The 22,480-nt window shown below is 38.6% G+C and overlaps 3 protein-coding genes and 1 long non-coding RNA gene across 4 annotated transcripts; 3 read left to right on the forward strand and 1 right to left on the reverse strand.

Annotated features, from left to right (window-relative positions):
- The first annotated feature begins 1,995 nt into the window (after positions 1-1,995).
- lcmt1 (leucine carboxyl methyltransferase 1) lies at positions 1,996-9,273 on the forward strand. Its single transcript, XM_034860429.1, has 11 exons — positions 1,996-2,396; positions 2,789-2,880; positions 3,827-3,948; positions 4,141-4,217; positions 5,112-5,173; positions 5,290-5,392; positions 6,708-6,828; positions 7,029-7,130; positions 7,307-7,398; positions 7,761-7,858; positions 8,570-9,273. The coding sequence occupies exons 1-11, from the start codon at positions 2,311-2,313 to the stop codon at positions 8,590-8,592; spliced, it is 978 nt and encodes a 325-aa protein (XP_034716320.1). The 5' UTR covers positions 1,996-2,310; the 3' UTR covers positions 8,593-9,273.
- On the reverse strand, positions 3,522-19,916 carry LOC117936928. Its single transcript, XR_004655057.1, has 3 exons — positions 19,794-19,916; positions 7,979-7,990; positions 3,522-3,533 (listed from the first exon to the last, which is right to left on the reverse strand). It is a non-coding gene; the product is annotated as an uncharacterized LOC117936928 (long non-coding RNA).
- Positions 9,936-15,093, forward strand: aqp8a.1 (aquaporin 8a, tandem duplicate 1). Its single transcript, XM_034860431.1, has 5 exons — positions 9,936-10,296; positions 10,696-10,822; positions 11,584-11,792; positions 13,365-13,499; positions 14,962-15,093. Exons 1-5 carry the CDS (start codon positions 10,034-10,036, stop codon positions 15,002-15,004), a joined length of 777 nt encoding a protein of 258 aa, XP_034716322.1. The 5' UTR covers positions 9,936-10,033; the 3' UTR covers positions 15,005-15,093.
- Positions 18,305-22,399, forward strand: aqp8a.2 (aquaporin 8a, tandem duplicate 2). Its single transcript, XM_034860432.1, has 5 exons — positions 18,305-18,558; positions 20,275-20,401; positions 20,605-20,819; positions 21,893-22,027; positions 22,108-22,399. The coding sequence occupies exons 1-5, from the start codon at positions 18,305-18,307 to the stop codon at positions 22,151-22,153; spliced, it is 777 nt and encodes a 258-aa protein (XP_034716323.1). The 3' UTR covers positions 22,154-22,399.
- Positions 22,400-22,480: the final 81 nt, after the last annotated feature.

Consider the following 22,480-nt stretch of genomic DNA (forward strand, 5'->3'; position numbering starts at 1 on the left):
GAGCACACAGACGTTACTATAGAGATGCTGAGGAACTTCAGTGGACATGGAGGACACGGTCTCAATGGCTACATTTTAAATGGATGTCTGCCAATAGGCCTAAATATATGATTATTATGACAGAGACTGGGACTCCAGGTTAATAAGATTCTGACTTATTAGCAAGATATGAATTCAGTTGTGATTCTGTGAGAATTCACAGTTGCAGTTTTTATTTTTAATCTTTCCCCCTAACATAAAAATGAAACTACATTTATGTGTGTGCTCAAATACGGCTTCTGGAAATAAAATAAAGGATTAAAATATGAATGACTAAACAGATATTAATGAAGAAGTTCCCCAGCACATTGGCCAGGAGTCCTTCTTGATGCCTTCTGTCTCAAACATCTCTCTCAGATAAGGCTGAGGATGATGGGAATGTCTTGGGAATGTTTTCTTCATTTTATATCATGTTGCCCTCCATACTACTATGTGCTAACGTTAACACCATCCATACTACTATGTGCTAACGTTAGTGCCATCAAGCCTCAATGATTTGCTGTGAATTAATGCACAATGCTGAATCTGTTGAGTTGTCTTAATCGTGCGTCAACTGCAACGTACAGTAGATGTATTCCCATCCGTTTAGATTGAATATGGTATTGATGACGTAAACAATAATAAGGATAACTCCAGTGAAATTATGTGAAAGTTAATAACTAGATTAGGACTGGATTAAACCTGATTCTGGTGTCCAACTTGGACCCAGGTGTGTCTGTTAAAACAGACGGAGACAACTTCTCTCTAGCTAAGTTTCCATCCACTCGTCAACTGAACTAATGCATTTGAAGTTCGGTAAAAAAAAAAGAACTAATGCGAATAAAGCTGGTGAAAGTGTTGATGCTTCATTAAGACCAACGTGCAACCTAGCTAAAAGGTGAAGAACACACCAAAACGACTAGCTAACTTACTTTAAATGTGAAGAACTATAGACCAAAAATAGACTTAAGTGAACTGACAACATGAGTTATACGACTTACAGTTCTCAAAGACTCTCACACACAATCTCAGCTGGTTATCCTCCGGACAGCTTATCTCTTTTTCATTTCTCTCACTCTTTTCTCCGTGTGGCGCGCGCACCCGCTCGCGGTGTGTCGCGCGTGTATGCGCTATTGTCCGACATGACAACCTCTTGTAAAAACTAAAGTAACGAGCCAATTTTGTAAAATGTAAGGAGTAGAAAGTACCGATATTTGTGTAAAAATGTAAGGAGTAGAAGTAAAAAGTCGCCACAAAAATAAATAGTAAAGTAAAGTAGAAATATCAGAAAAATCTACTTGAGTATAGTAACGAAGTATTTGTACTTCGTTACTTCCCATCTCTGTATTTAACACATGGGAGTTGATGAATATCCTGTCACTGTTCAGCGCCGTTCCCCCTTTATGTTTTCAATTTTACCATTCTTACTGTCTTTGCTCTCTTCAGAATTAAACAGATGGAGGTGTTCAGCTGATGGTGCATCGTTTACTAGTTTAGTTGATTTCTGACAGCAAAATTAAATTCTGAATTTAGTTAAGATACCTACCATCAGAGACAGTAAGAGGGGTAAATAATCATTACAAAAAATGTCTTAAATGTAAAGGCCATTCAGAAACCAAAGTGACCCTAGGTAAGTAAGGTAAGGTAAAGGTAAAGGTACTTTATTGTCACATACACATGGCGAGTCTCTATAAAACAAACTCCACAATTCATCTGCCTTTGCTTTGGCAAGTTTTATGAAAATATTTGTCAATTTCAGGTCAATAGTCCACTGTTTTGAGGCTATTTCTGCCTACCAAAAGATGATGCTTAGCGCAAAACAGTAATGACCACCTCCGACATAATTGGATATGCAATTGGTTTATAATTTAGACACATATTTTACATTAAAACAGTACTGGGATTGTGTGGTAGGTTTATTTTATTTGTGTGCAACATTTTGCTGTGATACTTTTAATCTGAAAAATATTAACCGGAAGTGTTTATCATATGGGCGGAAGTGTTACATTTCTTGCTGCGAGTTGTTATTAGGAAAAATATTACTCCCTTGTTAAATTCTGCGTATTTCCACCCAACTCGTAGTTTGTTTACTATACACAAACAGTTGAGCAACCCGACTACGCTTTTAGTTTTATTCTTCTTTTTCCCCGTTTCGTTGAATAACCCGCACCTGTCAAAATAGAGCTAGCCAGTTAGCTTGTTGTAGCTAGCCAGCATAAAGCAGGTGGACGAGCTTAGGCAACGCGTACAGTTTTAATGTTAACTATATCGCGATAGAAGAAAGGATCATTAATGGCAGCTCGGCAACCCTTCACAGACTCGGATACTGCTGATGAAGCAGTGAGGGCGACCTGTGACGATGCAACTATATGCAAAAGGTAAGAGCAGCACATGCATCAGCAAACTTTAACCTTACAGTCCTTTGGCTTTAATTGCATCAAAGGTGACGTAAGTTGAAGAAGGGAAGTAGTTAATGCATATTTAAGGTAATGCTGCATGAAACAATTAACGTGATAGTACAGGTTGTCAAGTAACGTTTTCCAACATTAAATGACAGCTCTCAGTCGTTACTATGACAACATATTATGTACAGTAAAAGCAAAAACACAGCAGAAATGTACAAAGAGATAATTGAGCTGGGTCATAAATCTTTGGTGCAGTCAGCAGAACTTTAGAGGGGTAATTGATTAAATTATATACAAATGTTTCATTAGAGCTTTAACATGTACTGTTTGTCACCTCCTCATCCTATTAATAATTCACATACTAGGTTTGCTAGCAGTAAAAGCTACTGGAAGGACCCCTATATCCAGTATTTTGTAAGATCTGTAGGAGAGCGGAAGGCACCTGAAATCAATAGAGGTGAGTGATACACTATTCCTTCACACACATTTTTACTTTATTTCTTAGTAAAATGATTCATGTCATCATGATGTCATCATGATATTTACTTCAGAGTGGCACTACAAGTCATAGGATACACAGTACATATAATGGACATCTCGTCTACACCATACTTTAAGGTTTAAAAAAAATGTGTGCAGGCAGTTCAGTGATGACAACTGTCTATTTGACCAGCTGTGAACACCTGTCTTTTCATGTGGTTAGTGAGGAGTTGCCAGCTGCAATGTTTTTGATCTTATTAGTGATAGGGATTAGTTGTGGGGATTGAAATTGATACAGCATGGTATCACCATATTTTCCATGTCAAGTACTGTATCTTATACTGTATCGATCTTTTTTTTTTACATAAATTGCACGTGGGAATAACAAAAAAAAGTGTACCAGAAAAATCCAATCTTCTTGACAATACCATTTTGCAGGGATGAGATAAGCAAATATATTTTTAGATAGAACATGTTTTTCCTTTGGGGACATATTTTGAATTTAGAAAAATGGGATAAATTGCAGAATAAATTGCAGTCATGTTTAAATGACCAATCACATAATAACGTATCGTGACATTATGGTATCGTCGGGCCTCTGGTGATTCCCACTAGGGGTGTGAATCTTCACTGGTCTCACGATTCAAAAACAATTATCCTGTCAATGATTCGAATCGATTAAGTATCATGATTCATCACGATACATCATCAGTAGGCAATAATCGAATATTGTGTCACTGCATCGAGTCACGATCGTCCAGGTCCGCTCAGCGATGCAACACCCCTAATAGTGATAGTATTTAAAATGCTACATTGTTGAGCCGCAATGCAAAACTGTCTGAGGAATGTCTATTTGTATGTAACGTAGCCCATGTGTGTGTTTTCATTAGCTTATTTTATTGTCTCCTTATCTTGTTTGACAGGTTACTATGCCCGCGTTCAAGGAGTTAACCATCTCCTTGACGCGTTTATAAGGAAAACAGAGTGTGACTGTCAAGTAATCAACCTGGGTGCTGGGCTGGACACCACGTTTTGGAGACTTAAGGTTTGCAGCATTGCAGCTCACTGCAGGACTCTGCTGTAAATGGGACTCTGCATTGGTCTGATGTGGCTTTTGCAGGACATACACTGGACTAGCCTCAAAGTAATACCTGTGTGTGTGTGTGTGTGTGTGTGTGTGTGTGTGTGTATGTATGTGTGTGTATGTGTGTGTGTGTGCGCTTTATACACTTTATAGGATGAAAACCTCATGCCACGGAAGTTCTTTGAAGTTGATTTTCCTACAGTTGTGGCCAGGAAAATACACTATATCAAGTAAGACAACCATGCTAACTATTATTATTACTTGTTTATTTTTTTGCCCGTATCGGGCTCCATACATGAACCAGATCAGCCACAATCTACATAGTAGAAGATCTGGTTTTCATGGTTATGTATAATGCAATACATTACTGCATTAAAAATGCATTTTGATGAGGAAATTCTCTTTTGAATTTAAGCTTTAGGTTGTATAACTGTTATAATAAGGAAGAACGTTAAGCAGCACTGGTTTCCTTCTTTTTTAGTATTGCAATGTCGGGTAAAGATCTGTAGAGGGAGACAGAGCTACATTTACAGCTGCTGTAAAAGGAAATTCAACGAACAGTGGCAGTGTGTTAAACTGCACGTTATCATCATGTGCTGTATGGATGGATGTGTATTATATATTATATGTAAATTTGCTTTAAGCTCAACATAACGTCATCAAAAACAAAACATTTGATTTATTATATTGCTAGGTGTAATGTAGATAGATAGATAGATAGATAGATAGATAGATAAATAGATATTATTGATCCCCAAAAAATGGGAAATTACAGTGTTACAGCAGCACACAAAATATACATACATACAATATACATGAAATAATAATAATTATAATAACAAAATATAATAATAAAATATAAGAATGTAAGAACAAATATTTATCTAGTATATACAAGATCGGAAAAACAAAATGTGCAACTGTTTAAATATAAGTATGCTAAAAAATGTAACCTGTAGACAATAATGTACAGATGTATATAATATATATCCTAGCAACTGAGTGTATGAAATCTATCCATGTATTATGCTTTTAATAGCAGATAGTATAGTATGTGGTGTAGCTAGCCAAGTTGGTTGTTGCCGTTTGGTTATGAATTTTAATGGTGTTTTTTCTTTAACTAGGACCAAACCACCCCTGTCCAAACCCCTCCTCGAAACCCACTCAACAGACTCCTTACTACTAGGTGATGAACACAAGTTGCAATCATTACTATCGATGTGGTTTAGGTCAGAAACTCTTTCAGTGGGTCTGGTTAGCATCTTCCTCACAATGTGTTTTTTTGTTTTTTTGTTCGCTCAGATGCCCACAGCCTCGACTCAGACCGGTACTGCATTATTGGAGCAGACCTCAGAGACATCTCTAATTTGGATGAAAAACTGAAAAAGTTCCAGCTTAATCCAGAGTACGCGAAGAGATATTTTTGAGCTACTTTTTCTATTTTTTTCTATTTTCTATTTCATGCATCGTCCTAGTCATGCTAGGCAAACGATTTCAGTTTTGGAAGAATGCGTAAACTAACCCAAAGGTTGATATTTTATTTTGGTGGATTAAGTCCATCTGTCAGTTTTCCCAGAATGTCTTTAGAAATCCAAGAATTGAAGCTTATCTTTGTTTTTCTCACAGTGAGTAACTCTAGATAACAGAGTCACTCGAGTGAGCGTCTGTTTGGCTGTAATGCAGATATCATTTCTAAAAATGATACCCCACCGAAAATGTATGTTATGAGTATTAAATACTACCTCCTGGTGACTTGAAATAATAATTAATTAAAACACTCCAGATCCAAGGAGCGGCAGAACCGAAGCCCAAAATGGCTACTTCAAGGAGAGTGGTATCATGACATGTAACTAGTGTATTTAAGCACATTTTCAGACATTTCTGTGGAGGTTTTGATAATTTGTTCCATTGTTAAACTATTGGAGTCCACTGTAATTGACATGGATTGAGTTATTTGTGAAGGAGCAAACATCCTAAAGCCACCTTTTTAACTTCAAGGGGTTTGGATTCTTAAATGTTTTGAGGTGGCAGTGGTCCAATCCGCATGGCCATTATAAAGTCTTTGGATGGCACAGATATCCTTTTTTTTTGTATGATGGGATGTTTTCAATGGCCCCGGCTTGTAACTAACACATTAATGCCTTTATTTATCAAGGGAAGTTTGACTGAGCGATGCTTTTTCTTCTTCTTCTTCTAAATCATCGAGCTGCCAGATATGAATGTGTAAATGTAGTTTTATTAGTCCTAATTGTTTAAGAGCGAGAGACTCCGTTGTGTTCTGCTTGCCCAGACTAAAGGTTGGAGTGAAAATGTAATATTCCCCTGTGGATATGATAGATTTTGCCTAGATGATAAAGAGACAGTTGAGTTTAGTCTCTTTGTTTGTAATTAGCAAGACATCTCAAAAACATTACAAATATCAGTGGGATTTGGTGCAAGGGGAACTGCTTTAAAGTCTCTCCTGATCCATTTATGCACTGCAAGATTTATGAACAATTTCACTACTTTCAACTGTGCTTAGCAGAATATGAAAATGTGCATTATGTTCAACATTGATGCTTATCTGGATCCAGATAACATAATTAAAGATTGTGAAAATGAAAACAAAAAATTAAAATGTTAGATTTAGAGGCTTTTTTGGCCTTGGTAGAGTTACGGCATCTCTGAGTGCTTTCTGGTTATGTTGTTGTGGTTAAGTGTACTTCTGTTCTCACTGCCAGATTACCTACACTGCTCCTGTCTGAGTGTGTGCTGGTCTACATGACGCCCTCCCAGTCCTCCAACGTAGTTCACTGGGCTGCAGAAACCTTCCACACCGCCATGTTCATCAACTACGAACAGGTAAACAAGACAATGACTTCTTCCTGGTTAAGTCAAATGAATCCTGTTATTCATGTCACACCTTACGCAAGTACCTTGGGTTTAATATTTATATAAAAGGTATTCGAATGGATATAAGTAGAACGTGTGCATTTCAGCTGAGATTTAGTAATGTAGCCTAATGTATGGCTTCCTCCACTCAACGTGATCTTTGTGTCCAGTTGAACATGAACGATCGATTTGGCCAGGTGATGATCGAGAACCTGCAGCGTCGCCAGTGCATCCTGGCAGGAGTGGAGGCCTGCCAGTCTCTGGAATCGCAGGTAAACCCCAATAGGAAAACACAATCAACAATCAACAATTAAGGCTTAGTTTTCAGAGGTTTTTAAAAAGGTGAGCGGCTCTGGAAGGCCAGTAACTGTCTTATCCAAAATGTAAGAATAATTTGTGGGACTGATGTTTTGAGAGATCACAACAGTGTTTTAATGTGTGTTTGCAGAAGGAGCGGTTCCTTAAGACAGGCTGGGAGCATGCTGATGCCCTGGACATGATGACGGTCTACAGTATGCTCCCCCAGGATGATGTAGGAAGGTAATGTAGGCCAAAATACTGCTTAGTACTCCATTATTTGTCGGATATACAGTACACTTTGAAAAGTTTTTAACATAAAATCTGCATCATGAACATATACCAGGTGGAGGGTCACACCAAAGATGTTACAGAGTTGCATTATGGGAAGTGTAGCATCTGGACTTTTGGAGCTTGAATCATTGGAAGTAAAAATCTGAATAAATCAGCCTCTGCTGCATTAATTGTGACTATTTAGAAGCTTGAGTCTTGGTGCATTCGTTGCAAACCCCGCTGATTGATTATGCCATCTGTATATAGCCTGACGTGAAAGATCACAATCCTGAAAAGTTGATGAAATACGTCTTCTTCTTCTTTTCTTGCAGAATTGAGCGTCTGGAGTTCCTGGATGAGAAGGAGCTGTTGCAACAACTGCTTCAACACTACAGCATCTGCTGGGCCACCAAGGACAAACTCAATCTGGGTAATGCACAGTTACGTTACACTTCCATTTAAATAAATTGGGTATGTTAGCTGTAGTAGGAACGAAGAAATCATGAGTCAGTGTTAGGGTCATCTACATACAGTACGCTGGTTTATTTACTTTGCGTTACTTCTATGTGGGGCTGGGTTTGAGAAATCCATTTTCTGATTGAAATCGATCTTCATTTGAATAATGCAAAATTGATTATTAAAATCCAGAGATCTATCATTGAAGAGTTTTCAAGATACAGTGAAGATATTGGTATCATGAAACTAGATGAACTATGGAATCCATCACATGCTAGATTTTGGCGAGGGAACAACTGGGATGGCCGTTTCCACAGATGTATGTCTGTGCATCACACCTTGTACTAAAGAAAGCTCTTTCTTTAGTGCAGTTTTTTCCGTCTCTATGTAACTATTTGGGGGGTTGATTCTTATTATTATGTTTTAATATTGGTTCCTTGTATAATTAACAGCCTTAGTTTTATAAGAAACTCTTTTAGATCCCAGCAAAATTTGTATTGTAACTAAAATGTTCCTAATAAATTTTATATTTTATCAAATTGGGGCCGTGTGAATTGAAATCGAATAAATTCCAGAAATCAGTGGCGATACCCAGCCTTGCTTATGTGTCTTAAATGTTTCATATTTCCACCCATCCCCCCCCCCCGTTGGAATGTCTGATGTGTGGTCATTTACGTTTCCTTAGGTCTGTCACAGTTGGCATTTTGATTGGGAAACTGCCCCACTGTTGGACATCCGTTACCTGTATTTACACCAAAATCAGCAACAGGAGACGAAGGGCGAAAGGAGGAAGCCCGTATTCTCTGTCCAGCCCTTGTCGGGGAGCTGTTCCTCTATGAAAAGTCGCGGCATCAGCAGATTGGGATTTGATAAGCGTCCTTTGTAACCCCACACATCTGCAAGATAAGAGATGATTAGATTGAGAACTTTGAAGAGGTGTGTCTTTACCCTGGCACTGAGTTACCAACTGTAAAATAGATCAAGTGTGTTTTTATTAACTTGCCTACAGACATATTTTGTCTATAACTACACAAAAGTATCATTTCAAAATCTGCCCACTCGTGTTGGATATTATTGAATGTACAATGTTTGCTGATGTCATATATTTGTCCTTTTCTGGGTTTTATTTGACATTTTGTTTTTTTATTTATTAATCAATTTCATTTCCAGACTTATACATACATAATACATACATGCATGCGAAAGAACTAGTGTCAAACTGCAAGAAATGCATTACATTGCAACTACCTTACTGATTTATTACCATTTGCCCATAAAATGTTTTCTAGGTTTCAAACAGCAAAGAGGACATGATACATTAGTTTGTGATAGAATATATTTGATCATGGCGGTTTAAGTGTAGTTGAATAAAAATTTACTTTTGTGTAAGATTTTGTTCTGTTTATTTATGAACTTTCTCATAGATTTATAATCCAACTATCAGCTGGGTTATCTGCAGTGCGAGGGACACGCTGATATCTCTATATAGGCTGAATCCCTGCTTTTGTGTGTTAAGTTTAACTTTGTGCTATAAACTTGATTGTGTTGTAAGGCCCTACATTTATATAACAATCTGTCTTCAGTTTTTTACATAATTTAAAGCAGCTTTAATCTATACTATATTCTATTCTTACGGATCCAATTCTGGTGTTTTTTTTTATTTTTTATTCTACCTTCTGCAGCTTTAAGTAAAAATATTTAAATACTTCTTTCACCACTGCTACTATAGTCACCGTATCAACTTAGAATTGATAATGTATCAAGTTTTGTGTTTATGGCTTGTTCCCGCTCTGTGAAAGTGGCCCAAAAAAAAAAATCAGATATAGCATGTTTAACGTGAAAAAACAAGTTTACACTCTTCAGTGTATTACAATAATTTAAATGATATAAAACTAAAATAGGTGTTGCTGTTCTGTGTAACTAACAGTACTGTAATTTTATGAGGTTTTCTGGATTGCCTTAGGGTATAAACAATTGCAGGAAGGTGGGGCATCAGAGAAAAAAAAAAATGGGGATGTGCGTATGTTCTTAATGGATCATCTGTATAAGTCATATAGATAAGTGTACTCTCATCAGATCACCCAATACAGGCTGTCGTCCACCAGAGAAACAAGGCGCACAGGGTAGAATTTTTTTTTTCTTCTTCATTATGGCAGGAACAAAAACCAAGACAGGGGTCTTCACAATAGCTGTGGAAGAGCCGTCAGCAGAGAGAGGCGACACCAACAAGAAGAGATGCATCTTTGAGCAGTATGTGCAGCCCTGCCTGGCTGAGCTGTTCGGGACCAGCCTGTTTGTGTTTGTGGGGTGTGCATCCGTTATTGGGAATGTGGGAGCAGTCGGCGTCATCCAGCCCGCTGTGGCACATGGACTGGCTCTGGGAGTGCTGATCATGGTCCTCGGGCAAATCAGGTAAACCATGTCAAATGCTTAATGTTGTATGTGTTTGAGCTGACTGATGGGGTCTTGTTTTTGCAAAGAAAGTTTTTATTATCCTGGCAAAAGCACATGGGAGCCAAAGATAACATATATTGACTTATTTAAAATATAATTCTTATTTGAAAGTGATTTTCCCTTGAAATGTTGGTTGTACTGATATGTAGATAGCACAACCATATCAAAGTAGGCAATACTAACCTTCAAATAAAAAAAGGTTGTCAATCACTGACATCTATTTGATACAACAACGTTAGTACAGATACAAAAGAATCATTTGCAACTCCATTTCACCCCGTGTTATGGATAGGTGTCATTGTTATCAGTTTATAACACCATTAAGAGACGGGGTAAAGTTCATTATGTTTATCACAGTGGGGGCCACTTTAACCCTGCGGTGTCTCTGAGCGTCTACCTGTGTGGAGGGACGGGGCTTTCCCTGCTGCTGCCGTATGTCCTGGCTCAGATGTGTGGAGGCATGGTCGGAGCTGGTTTGACCAAGGTGAGAAAATCGATGCAAGCCCAACTCTGCAAGGAAAAGGAAAACTAAATATAAAAGTTAGTCATAATAAAAGTCATTAGCCAAAATGTTAACTTGCACTCATTTAGTCAAAAATATGAGATAGTAGGTTTAAATATTAACTCACCATTTCGTCATTTTTACTTAGGAAGTTGCAATGTTGACTCAGTATCTCTTTTTTTTATTTGGAATAGGTGAAAATAGTAGATCATAAATAAAAATGTTGACATAGTGAGTCCAACATTTGAAATAAGTTCAAATGTTAGATAATAAATAAAAAATCTGATTTACTGTCTCATCATTTGTACTTAGTAAGTAAAGGGTATGCAATATCTTGAAATCATGACTCAGTATATAAAGATTTTGAATTTATATTATAATTTAAATACTGTAAGTCAAATGTTTTATTTATCTGCAATGATGACTAAGCAATGTAAAGGTTTTGACATATCTCATAATTGTGACTTTGGTTGAAATTGTGTATCAATTAAAAACAATTTGTATGTTTTTTTTTTAGATTATATTTTGGGGCATTTCTGCCTTTAATCATTAGGATAGACATGAAAGGGGGAAGACATGCAGGAAATTGCCGCAGGTTGGATATGAACGCTTGATGGTCTTGATTTCCTGGCATGCTTTGTTGGATAGAAAAAAAATAAAGGTTTAAAATGAATGAAAACTATTGCCCTCAGTCAATTTGATCATGCACTGGATGATAAACATTTAATTTGTTTTACTTTTAGGTAATCTACCCCACTGATGTGTATAACGCTTCCCTTGGAGGGGCCTTTAACATTGTGAACAATGATCTGGGTAAAACCACTGTGGCAGAGGTGATGATGACCCTGTTCCTCACCACCGTGGTGTGCATGGGGGCCGTCAACGGCCAAACCCGCTCCCCCTCGGCTCCTTTCTGCATCGGCCTCACTGTGACAGCCAACATCTTTGCTGGGTAAGAGCCTCCGAAGAACAGTCATCACTATTTATTCCATTCGTCCATGTCAAATCCCAGCCAGAGCAGAAGCCAGAACTTTTGAAATACTAAGGTCATGACAGGAAAAAGAAAGTCTGTTAAAATCAGATTTTCCAAATTTAATTTGTTTTATCTACTGGTTCAATAAGATTTTCTGCAAGTTTAATTAAATCAAGCTGTTCTTATTCCTCTGACAATCAATCACTTTCATAACATTGTCAATGCTTCTTATAGTACAGCTCTCATATTGTGAAAAAAATTGTATTTTATGAGAAAAACACAACATTTCTAACAGTGAATACCATAAGATTTATTTTTTTTAGTTATGGAGGGTAGTCAGAGCCATGAGGATCAAATCCAAGATGGCCGCTGGTCCCCCAGGTCTAATGTTGAAAAGTGTTTCATTTTGGAACCAAACATAGTAGAAAAACACAACTCATTCATTCCAAGAACTTAATGCAATTCATTTATATCAAGGTCAAGGTCAGATTACATTAAAACTTCACTTCACATTCTTTCACTAATATGTACATTTCTTCTTGCAAATTGGATTGAACCTGTGCAATATAGTGAAACTTTACTTTCAGTTTAATTATTTCTCCAAGTTGGAGGATGGCTTGTTTTGATGGTTGTTAACACTGACTACGTTAGGAAAGACGCGCCATTTGTGATTTATTATCATTTCGCTATACAGTAATGATTCCCAGAAGTTTTAATCTGTGAATATCTTTCTAACTTTGCTTACGTTTATAAAACAAAGGGCACGAATTTATGAAACTCTGCAAACAGTTGATAAAACTGAGGGAATGGATTATTATTCTGTGTGCACCTTTTCATTTTTTTCTCAGCTGCCTGACCCCAGGGGAGCTCTGTACTCTTTTCTAAAATGAAAGGCCTCGCAATCTTTGGGTGCACTCACCACATTGCAGCAGCATTTGTTTGAATTCTCTCGAGGAGACCGACCCATAAAAAGAGTGTTGATGTTTTATTTCCTTTGATGATAGCCTACATTTATGGTAGCATAGTACTTAATCCTCTAATCAACGATTTTTGACATGTAAATATCCAAATTTAAATATACTAAGTCTGTAAGTACGGGAATCAGCATGAAAAGAATACAGGCGGTAAACAGGCCGACAGCCAACCCCCCAGATTACCATCAAAAAGATAGAGAAGACAACGTTAGCTACAGCTCTGGCCACAACCCTCCTCCACAAATATAGTTATTATTATGATCAGTTACCAAATGGATGCCAAGGTTAATTATTTATTACCTTCATAGGCCAAGGTCTCATTATCTCATTTATCCATATCAAGTATCTAGGTAAGATTTTGATTGAATGAACATTCTAATTATGTTATATCATCATGGACAGAAATTGAGATTTTAAAGTGTGTTAAAACAACAATCAAATCACTATCGCATTATTTCTACTTTTGGGTGTGTCTGTTGCTGAAAATCGGACTGCTACTTCCATACACACCGTTGAGCTGCTTTGCCGTGGTCCCTAGCTGTGTGACAGTGATGGTGTGTACCTGCTGTTGTTTCAGGGGGACGGTGTCTGGGGCCTGTATGAACCCTGCCCGAGCCTTTGGTCCCGCAGTGGCTGCCAACCACTGGAACCACCACTGGGTCTACTGGGTGGGACCCGCTTCTGGTGCACTGCTTACTGTCATGTTCATCAGGTGTGTATAGTTAAGAACACAGTGGTAGCTTTTCATTGTTAAAGGCTTTCTAGATTTTTGTGAACGTGATACAACCTTAACAGTGTATAGTTTTTGAACACTAGTGGTGCTATGGAGCAATGCTTTTACAAGTGGTCGACATTTTGTGGGGGGTATGGTTTACATCTTGCTCCCGGTGGAGCCAATGAAAGCAAATGAAGAATACAGAAATTGCAATGGTGGGTTCTTTTTTAATTTATATGCCACTTGTGATGCTGAAAGGTCAGCAGTGCAGGGGATAGAGAGGAGACTAGAAGAGGGGCTGGATTAAACCTACTTTTCTGCTCCATTGCTGAATTGATTTTTTTGGGTAAATTAGACACCTCTCTCCTCCTGTTCCCCTGGTCCTCAGTCTATCCTCACACAGAACCAAGAAACTGTGCTCCTATGCGCTCCACCCTATGCGCTTTAGTAGTCTGGCCTCCCAACTACTTGCCTTTTAGCTAGTTCAGTCCAGATATTACTATTGAACCAATAGTGTTACAGGTAAGTGGAATAAGGACCCAATAGCAGAGATGATGGAGGCAGGCGGGAGCGGGTAAACAAGAATTTATTGAGTCCAATGTCCAAGAAAACACAGGGAGCAAAAAACAAAACAGCCAAATCCAAAAAGGTCCAGAAAAAAACAGGGACAAAGGCAGGAAAAAACTCACAGCAACAAACATTGAAAACTCCATCAGGAAGATGCACTGCACAAAGATACAAGAACAATCTGATCAGAGACAAAGGGAATATAGATCTTAAATACAAGCGGTAACAAGAAACAGGTGATATGTCAGGTGACAATCAGACAGACAAAAGTAAAACTAGGCAAGACTAGACCAAACAGGAAACCCTACTATCAACATAAAACAGGAAACAGAACACACAGACACTCAGAGGGGAACACAAGACAGAGGAGGACACTAAGACACAAACACGAGGAGACAAGACAGGACCAAAAAAACAAAGCAGGAGGTAAAGAAACCAAAGCAACCTTCCAAACCATAACAAGTAGTGTGTTTAATATTAACTGTTCCATCCAAGAAGCTCGAGTGATGCGTGTTGCTGTACGTCACAGCAGAGAAAGAACAATAGTTAACGGTCAGCTTTGGAGATGAAGAGGACAGAAAAACTGCAAGATTGACCTCTTGTGAAGAGTTTTTTTTTTTATCCACTGTGTCCTCCATGCGCTACTAGAATCTAGTGGTGGAGGGGTGATTTCATTACTTGGAATGCCTCACTCAGCACTCAGACAGTGGGCCCCTGGGCACATCCAAAGAAAAAACTTTAAGTGGCACAAAACAATTGTAGTCATTTTGTGTCTTTGTGGTTGTTTTGCCTTTGCCCGATAGACCCGTTCAGTAGGCCATCCATGTTCTTAACATGATATTAAATCAAACTTTTGGGAATGACCAACACTCAACATATCACTCTTTTGCAGGTTGTTGTTTGGTGACCAGAAGACTCGAGTTGTGTTGAAGTGAATGTTTAATTTATAAAGGAAGAAGAGACAGGACGTCCCGGCTGACATGATGACAGCGTTTCCATATGGATTTACAGTACTCAACACTTGACACTGATTAACTGATTAACACTCTGTTTGTTCTTATGTATGTATAGTTACTGGTTGAAACCTGTTCAATGACATGTTTGTATTACAAGATTTCTAAAAGTGTGTAATAATAGGGATACGATAGCTACTTCAAATTTGGACTTTAAATGCTCAAAGTTACGAGATATTTGATAATTCTATACATTCAGTTTCATACAAATGATCATGCTATCCATTAACAGTATTTTTGTACTCAATGGAAAACCATGCTTTGATAGTATTATTGTTTTATTCCAGGACACTTCACTATAAAATTAAGCTTGATTAGAATCATAAAACAAAGCAGTGAGGTAGAATAAATAGCTTTGTAAAACAGAAACAGATTTCAAAACTATACTCATGCATCCTTCAAAATGGATGATGATGGTTTTAATGATGATAAAGATGGAACCTTAGCACTGCACTTAGTGTGGAAGCACAGAAAGGAAGCAATCACACATAGAAACTGCATACAACATTATTTATTTCATTAAAGTAGCATGATCAAATGCATGCAATGATGGCAAAAAATGGATATAAATAGATAATATACCAACGAAAACGACAAACAAAGGTTCCGCAAAACAACAGTTATTTTTGAACATGAATAAAAAGGCATATAGTTAAAAACAGACGGACAAAGACAAACCAACATGAAAAAGGTGTTGGATAGCGATGGCCAAATGAAGCTTTGTGAACCAGTGTCTAAATTTTCTGAGCCCACTAGATGGCGCTCTTGGTTTTAAGAGAAAGGTCTAAGGCATCGCAATTCAGTGTATTCTCAACCAATTGTTGAACAGATTGCGCCATCTAGTGGGCTCAGCCCATCACTAGTGTTATGCCACTACCGGACTCCAGAAGGATGAATTCTTACAAGGGATATTATCTCATCTAGTGTCACTGGTGAAACAAGTATTCAGATACTTAACTTAAGCAGACATAGAAGACCACAATGTATCAGCCAAAATGTAGTGTAAATAAAAGTACTCCCTATGCAGGAAAATGACTTGTTTGATGGTGTTCTATGATACATATTGCATTAATAGGGTTACTGATGTATTCATGTGTAAGTAGCCTTTTACTGTTGTACTAGGTTGAGGTGGAGCTAAGTTTGACTACTTATATACCAGCTGCATTAGAATTATGAAAAACTTTATTTTGGAAAGTAGTCAAAGGGAAGGGGATTTGCATTGAAAAGTATCTAAATACTGCACGGCAGATGTTTTGTTTTCTTAAATAAAACATGACCACAAAAACTCAATTTACAACTAACAATTTGACACAAATAAAGTAGCATCCAGTATATATACTCAACCTACTAGTACAGTGAAATTGTACTCTCCTTTCCACCATGCTTGGTGTTTTGATGTGGTGAACAGGTTGATATCTGGTGACAGCCACCCATACGATCCGCTTCATACACATCAAGCTATTCAGTAACCCGTTATGCTCTGTCTGAATTCTTTCTTTATAATAGTTTTGTCCTTCAAATTGTTACTTACATTTGTTGTTTACTTTGTCACTACATTTCTTCATTTATTTTATTTTACCTTTATTTTACCAATGACGGATTAAGAGGATATAAAACATGCAAGACAACAGAAAGTTAGACATGAAATACACATAATATAAAAAAACACAAGAAAGAGTCTACAAGATATACGGATCAAATATAAATACTGAGTGTAGTACAGAATCTGTATACAGTTTGTGCAAATGGAATAGAGCAAAAAGCATACAGATATTAAACAAATATGACAGCAGAGCAGGAAAGATTGTGCCACTATATATTGAAGCATCAGACTATACTATACTTCAGCAAAAGCATCTTTCAAACAATGTAAAAATACTACATTACAAGTAAAAGCCCTGCATTCAAAATGTAACTTGAGTAAAAGTAGTATTATCATTAAAATATAATTAAAGTATCCAAAGAAAAAGTACTAACAATGGCCCCAGCCTGTGTTAAATTGTAACATATGACATTGTTATACTGTTTAACTAATGTAGCATTTTAGTGTGGTATTTAGTCCTGCCACGTTTTACCACTTTAAATGATTCACTCAGGCACAGTGGTGCCCAACCTAAGGGTCTGGCCATGTCCAAAGGGCCACAAGATAAATCTGTGGGTAATCTAGGAGTAATCTCACAGAGCTAGACCTATCTTCCCAGCACTGTGTCAACACTGGAGAAAGGTCTGCCGGCACCCATTTTAAGTCCGGGAAAGAGGAAAAAAACACTCTGGCTTGATTGTATTTCTAAACCAATCAAAATCTTCTTGGCCCGGTGCGCCCTGTAGCTCACCCGGGGCTCAGTCCTTACTGATTTGAGTCTGACTGACCCTGGCCCTTTGCTGCATGTAATTGCCCTTCTCTCTTTCCCCTTTTCAGCAATCCTATTAAATAAAGGCCATAAAAGGTTCAAAAGGTAATCTTTAAAAAATCATCTTAGGAAGAGACACAAGTGCTGAGAAGCACTCGTCTTCATCTTTTGTTTAGAATTAGTTGTAAGAATTAGTTGTATTTGTACTCTTTTTTTTATTTTAAACAAATTCTTGAACTGCAAAGTGACTATAGCTAGCTGTTCAATAAACGTAGTTGAACACTACACGTCCTTCTAAATAGTAGCACAGTAGAAGTATAAATTAGCATAACATGGAAATATAAGAATACGGTACTTGGGTACTGCAGTGTAAAATGTACTCGGTAGACCTAATTATTCGATTATCAAATGTAAAAGTAATCTGATTTAATCCCATTTGAATAGCTGTGTAGAGTGCACGAAGGCACAAACACATAGGGAGCAGTGTAAAGTCTGGAGTCCAGGTCTATCTTATCTACATGGCCACTGTTGTTCCATGCATGCCTGCATCCAAGTAGTAATGATGATTAATAACGAGCACTTATGTGACTGAGGTTAACTAATTTTCCTTGATAAAAGGTTGCCTTGAGAACTCCTACATGGGCTGGCCCCATGTCAAAGGGTTTGGGGTGGGGAGTGTATAGATACAATAAATCTAAGAATATCCTTCACCTTTGATGTTTTATGACCTGTGATGTAATTCCGCTTCAGTGTGCCAGCTGCTGCAGATAAAAATAAATAAGCACAGCACCTATAAGTTTCTTTGACTTAGTGTGCAGCCTTGGTCAGGTGTAGGTGCCGGAGGTGTTCTGAAATAAAAAGCAAAGCAGCAATGGGAGAGGAGAAAATGGAAATGGAAGAGTCTACTCTGATGGAGAAGGGACGGAAGCCAGCCTCGCCCAAAGCTCCCAACAAATATGAGACTCTGTTCCAGCCGTGCCTGGCCGAGACGGTGGGGACCATGTTCTTTGTTTTTGTCGGCTGTGTGTCTGTCATTGAGAATGTGCCGGCGGCTGGACGGCTGCAGCCGGCCCTGGTGCATGGCCTGGCTGTGGCGGTGTTGGTGGCGGTCATGGATAACATCAGGTAAAGGTGTAAAGAATAAAAAGACAGACAGAGGCATTTGGCAAAATCACACATTTTGAGAGGAATAAGTAAAAAAGTTCCAAATTGTATACTTTTTCTTTTTACTTTTGGTATGTAATGCAGCAGTCCTGTTCTATGCAGTATAATAAATTAAATTTGTATAGCGCTTTTCCCAAGCTCAAAGTTGTTTTACACAGTAGAAACAGTATGAATACAACTGGGACAATTCATAACATTGTGCCTCGAACTTTGCGAACAGCTACGGCGACAACGGTTAAGATTAGGCACCGAACGACAAGTTAAATCTAGGAAAAAGATTGTGGTTTGGACTAAAACCCTCCCGAGTAACAAACGTGTAAAAACAATTAAAATAGAGATATTACTTGTTTTTATGGCTGTAGCTGTATCCATTCTAGCCACAACCACCTTTACCCTCTTGCTCATATATGCTGAGCAAAGGATTGTGTGTCAGTCCATCTCACCGAAGCATAGAAGAAATCATGGGAGGAGAGAGGAAACAAGAAAATGTGCTTTAAAGGGATGAGGCTTTCATTCCCCATGTCACGTAAATTCATCAGCTGTACGAGTGGTGTTTTTTGGCATGCATTGTGATAGCTTAGACATGAAAGGGTAGAGAATGGGGGAGCGACATGTAGGTCAGAATCGAACCCACAGCCCCTGTGTCAAGACTCAACCTCTATACAGTACATGGGTGCACTCTACACCTCTGGGCCACCCAGGCGCAGCTTTCAGATGCACTGTTTACGGAAAGGCTGCTCTCGTGTATCCTGACTCATATAGCTCCTCGAAGATCCCTCCTCAAAGCTGAAGTTCCTCGCTGCTCGGAGCAGGAATGAGAGCTTTTAGTTGTCTTCATAAAGGAGGGACAGAACAACCTCCGGTTCAACCGAGGAGCAAGGAGCTATCCAATAGGAAAAGTGGGATGCACCCTATGTATTGGGACACACTAAATCTTTTTTTCTGGCATACTAAATAGTATGGTAGTAGATATTGGAACGCAAGAACCGTTTCTCATCAGCACTGACGAAATGTAGCAACACGGGGTGCAAGCACACTGCTTTTTTATTACCATGAGTTTACATACACACCTCTGCTGATTGAGTATCACCTGTGACACACCACCAAGCTAGAGGACACATACCTCAAAGCCTGTTTATACCGTTGTGCACAATCCGAGGAAACGTGTCGTTCAATCCTGAACCAGCAGATTGAACGCATCCCAGTTTGCAAAATTGTAAATCCCACTATGGCCACGCCAAGACCCGCCCTACGAAGCAGCTCGATTGGTTGGGTCAGGCATTTGACCTTGAGTGGTTAAGGTCAGGATAGCTGATTGGGGGTGCCCGGGTAGCTCGGTTGGTGGAGCGGGGACTTGTATTGAGAGATTTACTCCTTGACGCAGAAGACCGAGGTTCGACTCTGACCTGTGAGAACTTAAAGTTCCACAGTTCTATGATTCAAATCCCAGCCATGGCTTGCCCACAAAATTCAAAAAAATTCCATAGGTGTTCATGGGGGGCTAAAATGCCTTTATGCCTTCAATTTTCTCATTTTTGCCCTCTTTTTCTCTCTTTTCTTCTTTCTTTTTTCCTCCCCCTTCTTGGGGGCTTGGCATGGCCATTATGGGATTAATAACATTTAACTGTCTGTGATTATATCGCTGCCAGCTCTTCACTGTTGCTTCTTTTTCTCTAGTGGCTCCCATTTCAACCCTCCCTTCACTATCGCCATCTACCTGTGTGGAGGCATGGAGCTGATGATGGTGGGACCCTACCTGGTCAGCCAGCTGATTGGAGGAGTGCTCGGAGCTGGAATGGCCAAGGTGCGTTGTAAAGTGAACTACATCAAGTGCACAATACACAGTACATTTATTCAAGTATTAGCTTTAGCCTGGGTTCATAACCTTATGTGAACCTTACAGTACATTACATAAATAAGACTATATAGATGTGCCCAGTATATTCTTTATCTATCCAGTTAGGTAGGGGGTCTTTGAAAAAAAAGATTGACTACCTCTGTACATAGATGATGACTCCTGCAGACCGGTACTTGAACGCAACGGGAGCAGCGTTTGATATCGTCAAGTCCGACAGCCAGCTGTCCGGAGCCATCTTCGGGGAGGTGGCCATGACCTGCCTGGTCACCATGGTGGTGCTGCTGGTGGCGGTCAACAGCAAGACCAAAACCCCGCTGGCTCCGTTCCTGGTGGGCTGTACCGTCATCGTTAACGTCCTGGCGGGGTGAGATAACCCAACGGGGCGATGGCCACACACTTTAACGATTAAGCTCTTTTAAACCTATGAAGTGTCTTTGACATTGGAAGTCAGGGTGTGTTTTTGGGACGGCAGTTTTTTTATTTTATATTTTTAAAAACTTTTTGGGGCTTTTCTCTATGTTCTTAATAATCTAGCCAGGCGCCGATAACTGCTGTTATTTTCATTTTTCTTCTGTTTTTATTTCTTTTATTTGGTTACTTTTATACACCATTTAAAATGAGCTACTAATCCAGGTTTGTTGTACCAAATAGACTAGTTTTCCATCGTGTTCAATGATTTTGAAACAAAATTAGCCCATTATAAAAAAATATAAATGGAATTACAGTTAGTAATTAGTAGTAGTAGTACAATTTTTAAATCACTATTTAATCATAATACATGAATCTACACTGAATCTACACGAAATACATAGTTTTGCAATTCAAGTCAATGTAGCTTCATTAATTTAGGTTCCACTGTTGTTATCTAGAGATAGAGGTAGAGATACTTTATTTATCCCGACGGAAATTAAGGTGTCCAATAGCTTATACACAACATATACACCCAGGCACACAGACATATGCCATATGACATCCACGTATGCATATTAGAAAAAAAACATATAAAGACATCAATAGTGTGACCTTATAGTAAAGTTTGATTGTAGCATGTTTAAAGGAGCGATGTGGAAATATGCAGAAAGGTGCAATGGTATCACTGTTCAACAACTGGCAACACAATATCAAATATGTAATAAGCATTGCTTAGCTATATAAAGTAACTAGTGAAATACTAAGTAAGAATAAGAAGAACAGTGTAAGTTAAAGATCTATTTTGCACAGTCGGTTGTTCATATCATATCATTTTGGTTGGTTTTATAACCTCAGTTGTTACAAACATTTCTGACCTTATCTCCTAAAAACTTCAAATAGCGTATAACCATTCCAACTCTGGATGTAAGAAATGTTCTTTTTAATAACTACATTCAAATGCGACCACATCCTTTTAATAATTAAAATGAATTATTAGACTAACAAAGTTGTCTTTCCGGCGTACAGAGGGGACATATCCGGAACGTGTCTGAACCCTGCCAGAGCCTTCGGGCCAGCTCTGATGACAAACTACTGGACCTACCACTGGGTTTACTGGGTGGGGCCCATAGGTGGGGGGCTGGTGGCAGCCGCTTTGCTCAGGTGAGAGAAGCCCGATATATGATTGGCTGAATTAAAATAATAATATGGCATGGCACGATTATGTCTCTCTTCTCTTTCAGGCTCATTCTGGGTGATGATAAGTTACGAGTCGTTATGAAATCCTAACAGACTCTATGGTGTTCGTCCGTTGCCATGCAGGGGTCAGTGAATATGTCCGTCCCACCATATGGGCTACACGCTTGAGTCATGTGGCGTCACGGTGACGTGCGGTCAGTTTGACGCTGTTGTACTTTTCTTTGCTTTTCTTCCATGCCAAACTGTGTGATCACTGTGAATTTTATAGTATTAAAAGATAAATAACAAAATATGTAGATGTGTCTCTCCATCGGTTCCCCTACCCATGCAGATGAATGCTTGATTTTGTTACTTGTGTGTAACAAAAACTACTCGTGTGTGTGTGTGTGTGTGTGTGTGTGTGTGTGTGTGTGTGTG

The sequence above is a fragment of the Etheostoma cragini genome, chromosome 21 (genome assembly GCF_013103735.1).
Source record: "Etheostoma cragini isolate CJK2018 chromosome 21, CSU_Ecrag_1.0, whole genome shotgun sequence".
NCBI classification, from domain to species: domain Eukaryota; kingdom Metazoa; phylum Chordata; class Actinopteri; order Perciformes; family Percidae; genus Etheostoma; species Etheostoma cragini.

Bases quoted from the DNA above. Each gene is read 5' to 3' on its own strand.
- lcmt1 (XM_034860429.1), top strand. From the start codon at position 2,311: ATGGCAGCTCGGCAACCCTTCACAGACTCGGATACTGCTGATGAAGCA. The intron at 5,393-6,707 runs GTACGCGAAGAG...TCTCACTGCCAG, and splicing joins AAGTTCCAGCTTAATCCAGA to ATTACCTACACTGCTCCTGT. The intron at 7,859-8,569 runs GTAATGCACAGT...ACGTTTCCTTAG, and splicing joins CAAGGACAAACTCAATCTGG to GTCTGTCACAGTTGGCATTT.
- aqp8a.1 (XM_034860431.1), top strand. From the start codon at position 10,034: ATGGCAGGAACAAAAACCAAGACAGGGGTCTTCACAATAGCTGTGGAA. The intron at 11,793-13,364 runs GTAAGAGCCTCC...CTGTTGTTTCAG, and splicing joins ACAGCCAACATCTTTGCTGG to GGGGACGGTGTCTGGGGCCT. The intron at 13,500-14,961 runs GTGTGTATAGTT...ACTCTTTTGCAG, and splicing joins CTTACTGTCATGTTCATCAG to GTTGTTGTTTGGTGACCAGA.
- aqp8a.2 (XM_034860432.1), top strand. From the start codon at position 18,305: ATGGGAGAGGAGAAAATGGAAATGGAAGAGTCTACTCTGATGGAGAAG. The intron at 20,402-20,604 runs GTGCGTTGTAAA...CTCTGTACATAG, and splicing joins TCGGAGCTGGAATGGCCAAG to ATGATGACTCCTGCAGACCG. The intron at 20,820-21,892 runs GTGAGATAACCC...TCCGGCGTACAG, and splicing joins ATCGTTAACGTCCTGGCGGG to AGGGGACATATCCGGAACGT.